General features: G+C 41.3%; 2 protein-coding genes and 1 long non-coding RNA gene across 3 annotated transcripts in view; all 3 read right to left on the reverse strand.

Moving 5' to 3' along the window:
• LOC134748334 (uncharacterized) overlaps positions 1-9461 on the reverse strand; it is a 479651-nt gene that overhangs the window by 119527 nt on the left and 350663 nt on the right. Inside the window, exon 2 of the long non-coding RNA XR_010128402.1 lies at positions 3689-3814. This is a non-coding gene — a long non-coding RNA (uncharacterized LOC134748334). The remainder of the gene's footprint in view (positions 1-3688; positions 3815-9461) is intronic.
• Positions 230-2556, reverse strand: LOC134748297 (UDP-glucosyltransferase 2-like). Its single transcript, XM_063683045.1, has 4 exons — positions 1688-2556; positions 1366-1588; positions 745-964; positions 230-573 (listed from the first exon to the last, which is right to left on the reverse strand). Exons 1-4 carry the CDS (start codon positions 2513-2515, stop codon positions 273-275), a joined length of 1572 nt encoding a protein of 523 aa, XP_063539115.1. The 5' UTR covers positions 2516-2556; the 3' UTR covers positions 230-272.
• LOC134748113 (cyclin-dependent kinase 20-like) lies at positions 4004-8340 on the reverse strand. The gene is made up of 6 exons (XM_063682811.1): positions 8081-8340; positions 6815-7003; positions 6266-6387; positions 5533-5647; positions 4986-5213; positions 4004-4144 (listed from the first exon to the last, which is right to left on the reverse strand). The coding sequence occupies exons 1-6, from the start codon at positions 8276-8278 to the stop codon at positions 4055-4057; spliced, it is 942 nt and encodes a 313-aa protein (XP_063538881.1). The 5' UTR covers positions 8279-8340; the 3' UTR covers positions 4004-4054.

Here is a 9461-nt window from a genome sequence, read left to right on the forward strand (position 1 = left end):
AATTTTTTTTTGAGAATACTTTTTTAATAAATAATACAATTATTTTTAAAGACAATAATAATATATCTGATATTAGACCTAAATAATTTAAACACACATTTAAACATAAATGTTACAAACCACACTTAATATAAATTATACTCTGGCAAACACACTTTGTCAGTAGAAAAAGGCGCGAAATTAAAAATTTCTACGGGAAGATAACCCCTATATTTCATTCCTAAAATACTTTACGTGCAAAGCTAACGGTTTCTGTAAATTTGAATTTCGAGTTACAAGGCCTTGAATTTCCCGCTAAGTTCGCGCCTTGCCAGGAATCGCAAGCACAGACGTCTCACGATGAATTTCAGCATCAAGAAGGAAAGGTAGAGGTAGAGCGCCGCCAGAGCGAGAAGGAAAGCCATGACATCCAACATGTAATATCGGATGAACGAGACGCCAACAACCGGAGAGCGAAGATGTTTAGCTCCATTGTGACGCAAAACGTACTCCGTCCACCATACAGCGTTTTCGGGCCCAGAAATCACAGGATCTTCAGTTATCTTCTTGATGTCAGTGATAGCCTTTTTGTACCTAATAAAAAAGATCACGTTACAATAGGCAAAAAGGGAGCAGACAGAATACATGTAGATTTTTATTCCACAGAATTTACTGGTATAATGTAAAATGTACGTTCCTAGCGCTTATTGTGGGGTAACCGGGTAACTTAACTTATCAACACTAAAACTTATAGGTACTACTAACCTTTGATCGGTCGCTACAACAGAGACAGTAGCTTTAACAGACTCCTTGTCCAAGTAGTAAGGGTCAAGGATTTCGCCAGCGCCAAACTTAGTGAGTTGTCTTATGAAAACTTTTCTGCCCCTGATGGTTGGGAATCCGACAACAGGCACTTTGTAATAGACGGCTTCTTCCAATGAGCGTGGACCTCCATGAGTGATAAACGCTTTCACGTTTGGGTGAGCTGAAGAAAATATAATCTCCACATAACAAGAAAACCGTAAAAGTAAGGTATCTAAAGGGCCCTCCACACTCATGCGCGAATCGCGAACTAGGCTCCACACTCGCGTTCGCGGCTTCGCGCCGGGATTCGCGCATAAGTGTGGAGGTAGCCGACATTTGCCAGTCCGGAGCAATGCATTACGTCTAGCGCGCTTGAGTTTCTTTATGAATCCACGGTATGTATAGCCGCCATCAGATATATCGGAGCGGCCAGGATGCTTACAAATATCTCAACACGTCTCTATTGTCAAAGACTTTAGAGTGAGTGTTCAGATATTTTTAAGCACCTCTGATATATCTGATGGCGGCTGTACTTATATTTTTGTTTATAAGTGAAATCTAACTGACTTTTAAATTTCTTACCCAAGATTTCCTGCTGAGGGAACCAGGATTCAGCAATCACATTGTCAGATTTATTAAAAGAGGTGGTATTGCCGATTTTCCAAAGGATAGTGTATGGAAGCTCGCGGAAGGCATCAGCTAATGTCTGCAGCGTAGCTTTTGGAAGACTTTCTGATTCTTCAACCGCACCCAAGCTGAAGTAGATCACTCCTTTTGTAGCTGCGTCTAGAAGGGATTGTAGATTCTGAAACAGACATTCCACATGTTAGGTTAATACGTAGGTATTAAATTATGAACATAATCATCGTACCTAAATATACTTTTCTTCGATTCAGGTACATACCTGAGGCAAGACAAGTCCTGGTTTAATGTGCATTCGATCACCATAGATAACAGCTGGGACGGTTGGTCTGTTTCCAGCAACTATCGGATTAGCTGCAACCAGCAACAAATCAATATCATACTCTACTTCTTGAAGATCACGCTTGAGATCAAGAAGCTTCTCAGCGGCCACATGAGACAGCGGAAGGTAATGGTTGTAAAATTCGTGCTTTGTCTTAACGTGTCTGTAGAGTTCGGAGAATTTCTGCCAAATGCTCAGGTTCCCATTGTTAAGGGTGTTGACATCGAGGTATAGCATAGGGTGGATAGGATTTCCTTTAGCTTCATACTGATGTAATTTTCCGCTCGATGTCGTAATAGAGACATGAGGAGCTTTGTACTTCTCAGCGACAGCATATAAGAAAGGAACATCTGCTTCAGTAATAACCAAATCAAATTTGATGTTCGGGTTAATTAGAAGCGCTTGCATTTGCTTAGATTTGATTTGAGTGATGGCCAATTTGAGAGAGAGCTCATTGAATTGTCTCAACTTGGAAAAATAGTCATCAGTGCTGGTGAAGAGGTGTCTGAACTCCTCCCAGTGAACCGCGGACTCCCCTCCAACGTCTAATTCAATTATCCTCTCAGAGTCTGGATACGTAAAATGTCCTGGATATGGCGTCATCAATACGATCGAGTGTCCTTTTTGAGCGAGCAAAGAAACATATCCGCGGAAGACTAGATGATCAGAAAAAGATAAGGAAGAAAACAACGCGAGGATATTTGCACTTTGCACTGCATGGCCCATGCATAGGAGCAGCAACACCGCACTTAGGCTCTTTAAAGCCATGGTAATTTCTAGAACGCACAACTTATACGTGACCACACTGGCCAGACGCTGAGACCGAAAAGAAAGACTGCTATCATTACTTCGGTGGTCTTACAACAATAGAAATATCACCTGTGTAAACATGACAATGGGCGTAAATAATACTAACCAACGTACGTTATTGATTTTATTTGAACATGTGCTTTAATTTATTGCATGATACAGATATCGATCTATACTTACACTTCAGGTGCACATTAATGTTGAATTATTCATAGGTACCTACATCTAACATAATATTATATGTATAGGTTATGTATGTTAGGGAAATGTCCATAATTAGAGTCTGTGCGGAAAGAATTGTGGAATGTAAGGGGCCCATACATTCCACAACTCTTCTCTTTCCGAACAGACTATTATATTATTAAGTATTTATGAAATAATTCATAATTTATTTTTTATTGCACGCCCTTTGCACCTAAATTTTTTAAATTTGCCGCTCTTTTCTACCGACGGAAATGGCTTGACAGACTATATGTAGTCGTAAGTCCAACAAGAAATTGTAGAAAACATAGATCTAGTAATCGTAAGTGAGTCTAAACCGTGAAATTATTCTAGTATACTAGATTCATGGTAGAAAATAAATTGGGGCGCCACTTTCTACGTAACTGTCACATTTTTGACGTAAAATGGTTAAACATGGCAACAATTTAGTATGGATTTTTTTTTTCCATTTTATTTAATGTCTACTATTTTATGTCGCATTTAGTAGTAGAGTATAGTAGTAGTAGTAATAATCACTTTATTGTACACAACACAGGTTTAGGGCCTACCCCGAACAGCGAAGTTCGCAAATTGCGGGGATCTTTCTCTGTCACTCTAATTACGACTTAATTGGAGTAAAAGAGAAAGATGCCCGCAATTTGCGAACTCTTGCGCACCGCACAGCCTCAAGACCGCCACCGACCGCTAAACATGACAACGCCCAAGTAACATTTGAAATCAATAAATCATGTATTGTGTCAAACGCGACTTTAAGTATTAATAGAGTCGCGCGCGACAACGCAAGTCTTGCTAGGGGGTCAACTATGTTACTGTGTGTATTGTGAAGGCAAGACATACAAGATGTAAGTTTTTTGACTGATATCGTTCATGAAATCGGCCAACGGGCCTACCGCGAACCACGCGTTCGACTTTTCTTTTTTTTTATACTACGTCGGTGGCAAACAAGCATACGGCCCGCCTGATGTTAAGCAGTCTCCGTAGCCTATGTACGCCTGCAACTCCAGAGGAGTTACATGCGCGTTGCCGACCCTAACACTCCTCTCCCTCAAGCTCCCTCCCTGTCACACTTACTTACGAATTTTCAAGTGCGACAGAGATGCAACACGCGGTTGGCCTCAGAGGCGGGGGCTAGACCCATCCATAAAGATATTGGCGTTGCGCGCGCTTGCGAAAGGAATAAGAAAATCGGCTAAAAATATCAAAAGGATTGACCAAACCAAATAATTAAATAACCAGATAAATTGATTGGGTGTTTTATTTTTATATACTTAGGGGTTATTTTAGCGTAGCAGAACTTATTGGTTTTGGCATATCTGCTAGAGACGCTGGCAGGGGCCGTGTCTGGAACCATTGATGCCGTAGAGCCTACAAAGAAAATTGTATTTATTTACACGTAAGTAATTTAAAATGTAAATTAGTCCTACAACATGTAAAAGGACGCGAAATATGAATATTACTGTAAACCATGTAATGTGAGCCATTTATTACGGTTCCGTACCCAAAGGGTAAAAACGGGACCTTATTACTGTCATGGAGACTGTATAAAGGAGCCAAATCTCTATGTATGAAAAGTGTCCATCAAAAAACAGTAATTAGGCGGCGCCACCATACACCGAAATACTACTAAAAACAACCTACGTAATTTGGTCGGGTTATTTGTTGCCTTATATGGTTCATGTTATACTCATGTCCCAGAGCCTAACTAGCACCACCGGAGAGATTAGGAACTATTATTTAAAGCTTAACGCGGTCACTTTTACAACAATTCTGCCATAAGAGATTGCGATCCTTTCTATACCATCCATAACTGTCTAGTAAGCGGCTACTGTGGCTTATTTGCAGTTTGTCAAAGGACTGTCATTTCAAACATAGACAGAGAGACGAATACTACTATCTTTGTCTTACACTAGTACTAGCACCCAAGAGAAAAGGATGAGTATAGTTTTTTTGTTCTTATTTGCTGACAATTTGGTTTGACCAACTATAGCTTATGGACGTTTCAAATTCCAGTAATGTAAACATGCGCGTGGCATAAAAATATGTAGGTATTTTGAACACCATACAAAAAGAAAAAACCATTAAGCAGCTTACAAACCATCGCACCGGACCAAGGTCATTGTGCGACGCATCCATAAGAGCGAGAAAGCGATATCTCTTTCTCGCTCTTACTTATGATGGTGTGTTACGGCTTTAATGGTCTACCAACCTCCTTAGCGGATATCCTCTTATCAGCATCATAGTACAAACAGCACTTGATCAGGTGCACCGCATCCGCTTCCATCGCCGGCAGCAACTCAGACCAAGGTGTGGGCGAGGAGTCTGGGAACGTGATCTTATGGAAGTCCGGTAGCTGGGCGTGGCCTGGCCACGTCTCCTCTGTCGGTGTACCGAGGTGCTGGAGTACTATGGCCAGTTGCTCGATGTCGGATTCGCCCTGCAGAATGGGAAGATATATTTCAGAAGTACGTAGGCGAATAACGCGCGAACGCTAAGCGAAATGCGGCGCGGGGTGAATCAATCCTTTGATACCTATAGAAGTGCCCTACGTGGGCGATCTCGTTCCGAACGCGAACGCCGTGGGCCCGCCGCGCCGCCTCGCTTCGTGTTCGCGAGTATTTATTTCCAGTGAGGCAGAGTTGAGCCAAGATGAGAGACGTGCGGGAATCAATCAACCCACACGCAATAGCACGTCTCCTCTCATCTCGGCTCATCTCCACCTCAGTGGAAAGGCAGCCTTATGTCCACGAGCTTACAGCAAAAAGCGGTTTCTGAAGTATCATCTCTGCGATGATGCAGCCCACGGCCCACATGTCCACCTTCTCGTTGTAAAATCTTGCCCCGTAGAGAAGTTCCGGGGCACGATACCACCTGCAACACATTTATGAAACATCAGTAAATACTAAAGAATAAATACATGTTACTGTTAAAGTCGTTGAATTTACCAGTGTACGACCTAAGATTAACCAAGTCCGTCATAAGCACGATATCAGTCGAAAAATAACATTTTTGCAGTTTCACAGTCTCAAAATAACGGACTATCTTAAATTCTTAATACCAGAGTCGTAATATTAAGTCACAAGAGTCGCAAAATGCCAGGCACATTAGGACATCAGAGTCGCAATATATCTATCAGATTAGCAGAATACCTACCTATAGGTAGGTACCTATTCTATGGGAAATTACCCTTAAGATACACATTCCTACTAGCTACGAGTACGTACCTATAAACAGCATCAGTGGCCAAACATATCGGTATATGTATACTTACAAATTTACACATCCTTATTTCCATAGTAACAAGTGTGTTACGATATATTTGGCCACTATCTATTTGATGCTGACGTCATCATTTCATTTCATTTATTCCTTGATTAGTGTGTGTACAAAAGATCTTATGCATAAATCATTACATGTCTCAACACAACCCTGTGAGGGTATTGCTCATCGTTTTAATAAACCTTATCTCCATAATTCAACAATTCGTACCTCGTAGCCACTTGATGCGAGTATGGCCGGCCTCCGTCAGGCCAGTAAAGGCGCGCTAGACCGAGGTCTGCGATCTTCAGTATACCCTCGTGATTTATTAATAAATTTGCTGGTTTAAGATCCTACAAAAAAAACTAATTTTAAACGATGCTGTGCTTATCCGTGTCAGTATCTACAAACTAATTTACAGTGTACATATAGCCCACTTGTGACCTCGCCGTATCTAAAGGGCGTATGGCTTCCAAACCGAAGGTCGAAAGATGGAAACGTATCTACCAACGAGTTCGTCATAAGAAATACTAGATTGTAAACTAACGCCTCGGATGAGACCCTTGATAAACAATAATAAAAAGATGATTCACCCCAAAGAAAAAATATTCTTTGTATTTTACCCGTGCATGACGTAGTGAGCGTGCATAATATGTACCGCGTGCCCTTGAGCAGCATCGATCTGCGCGCAACTCATAACGAACTGCGTCGTCAGCGCGGCCTGGTTGTGGTGCAGCATGTGCCTCAGCCCGGAGCGCATGTATTCCAACTGTGACTGACCCTGTGCATGACGTAGTGAGCGTGCATGTACCGCGTGCCCTTGAGCAGCATCTGCGCGTAACTCTTGACGACCGGCGTCGTCAGCGCGGCCTGGTTGTGGTGCAGCATGTCCCATAGCCCGGAGCGCATGTATTCCAGTACCAACACCAGGCTCATGCCGCGCGGGAACATTTCATAGAGTTTTATTACCTGTGGATAGTGGTTGAAAACGAGATTAGGTATACCAGAAGGCCTACCGCGATAATCCAAATTTCGTTGTCCGTCTCTCTCTCTCTCTATCCACTGACATATTTGAGCGATAGAGAGGCAGTAAACAGAGCAATAGCCCCTAAGGAGTCGGCAAACAGCGGCTCATGCTCCGCATGCAACTCTTTGGAGGTACGATTGTGGCTCTTTTAAGTGACCCAAAATAATTATTTGTTTTAAGTACAACGGGGCAAAGTTGCTGTTTAACACCTCGTGCTAATTATTCGGGAGAATAAATACGGGATGGATGAAATGGCGACAGGTCTCTGGAACAACTTGCGATTCACGAATGCATCTTAAACTTAAGGGGAAAATTTACAGGACGATCGTGAGACCTGTTGTAATGTATGGATCAGAATGCTGGGCGACGAAAGTGACGGATGAAACAAGAGTGCACGCAGGGGAAATGAGAATGTTGAGATGGATGTGTGGAGTGACGAGAAAGGATCGGATTAAGAATGAGTATATTAGGGGAAGTTTGAAAGTAGCACCAGTAACGGAGAAGATAAGAAGTAGTAGAGGTTAGCGTGGTATGGGCATGTGATGAGGAGGGATGAATGCCATATAGGCAAAAGAATGTTAGGGATGAATGTTGATGGACGGAGGGCGAATGGTAGACCCAAAAAGCGATGGATGAATTGTGTGAAAGAGGATATGAGAAAGAAAGGAGTGAGTGCTGAGGTGACGAAAGATAGAGGCGAATGGAAGAGAAAAACGTTGTGCCGACCCCACATAACGTGGGATAAGGGCAGGAAGGAGAAGACCTCGTGCTAATTATTGGCAGATTGGCGAAAAATTGTCCTCGTCTGGATAGGCCTTAAAGTCAATTCAACCATCAGCCATCACCAGCCAACAACTCAAAATTTGCCTCAAATTACTTTGCCACTCTTGTGGATAAAATGCAACTGTCTCATCAGTTTTTGAATCATCATCACAAAGAATTTACGAGTTGGTGTGGTAAAAAATTTACACCTAGTAAAGTAAATGTCTGAAAAAGAGGTCTAATTACTATGTATTTACATATTTACACCGAAGCAGTTGCAATGCCTTGATCTCCCTCATCACATTAACAGGTATTCCGTCCTCCAGGTTTTTAATAAGGATCTTCTTCAGCGCCACCTCCCGCCCCGTAGGTAAGTGCTTCGCCTTAAACACAAGACCATGGGCGCCTTCGCCTATTCGACCAACAACCGAGTAGTTTGATACGTCTTTATCCATATTTGCGGTGTTCTAATATAAATTTAAAGTAATTTAGAACCGAGAATGTTGATAGCGTTTGACACATTGACGTACCTATTTGTGTTTTGGTGTGGATGTGTTTGTGTTACCATGGTAACAAAGAGGCGTTTTCAGTTTAAGTTTGATTTGCCATAGTTGAAAGTTGTTATGTGGTTGTTGTGTACGTGCTTATTTATTTATAAGTTCTCTTGAATTTTTCTTTTTTTTACTTTCTCCTCTCACCTACTCAAAGGTTAACTGGAAGAGATCCCTCAAAGGGATGTTAGCCTTTGTACATCTTTTTATAAGTACCATGTAAATTTTAATACGTATTTTTGTACAATTATGAATTTACTACTACTACAATTTAGATTCAACTTTCGTAGGTGCGCTAGCGCTTTGTATGAAAGTTAAAAAATGCTGAATTTTCGAAGGTATGCATGTGTCTGTCATTGTTTGGTGATGCTGATGTGTTAATATTAAGAGCAGGTTCACATTTGCTACGAAACGCAAGTAGCAGATGTATTAACTAACAGTAACACTAATCAATGTGTAAAATGGGCCCCTAATATCATAGTACTTTATTGTTAGACTAAGAAATATCAGAAATACAATTACCTACATCATTTGAAATATTCATTTATTAGGTTATGGGCCCAGGCAATTCACTCAAGTGTCCATTTCGATATTAAGTCTCGTTATTCCTTTATTACCTTGTACGAAGAAAATGTTGAATGAAAATAATATAATAACGATAAAAAAATCCTTTGAGTATTATTGGACTTACGTAGTCCGTAGAGTTAGACCAAGACAAGTCTGCAACGATTTTGATAGCACACGCAGTGCAAGTGTTATTTTAAACGTCAAACTTCTTTGAAATTATGACTTATAAATAACACTTGCACTGCGTATGCTCTCAAAATCGGTGCAGACTTTTCTTGGTTTAGCTTCTAACCAAAGAATATAATACTCACTAGGAGCTTCTAACGGTCTTGGCTGTGCCCGAGCTATGATAATTTTCTGGCTGAGGAAGCGGGTGACCGGCTGACCGTTGTGCTATGTGCCAAGGTGGTGGGAAAGAAAAGAGACTCCTCAAAAAATCTTCAAACTCTTACGCAATGAGTACCCACTTGTTACGAATAAAAAAAAAATGTTTTACTTGTATTAGACTTTTTATTACTAG

This window comes from Cydia strobilella, chromosome 16 (assembly GCF_947568885.1).
Source record: "Cydia strobilella chromosome 16, ilCydStro3.1, whole genome shotgun sequence".
Classification (NCBI taxonomy): Eukaryota; Metazoa; Arthropoda; class Insecta; order Lepidoptera; family Tortricidae; genus Cydia; species Cydia strobilella.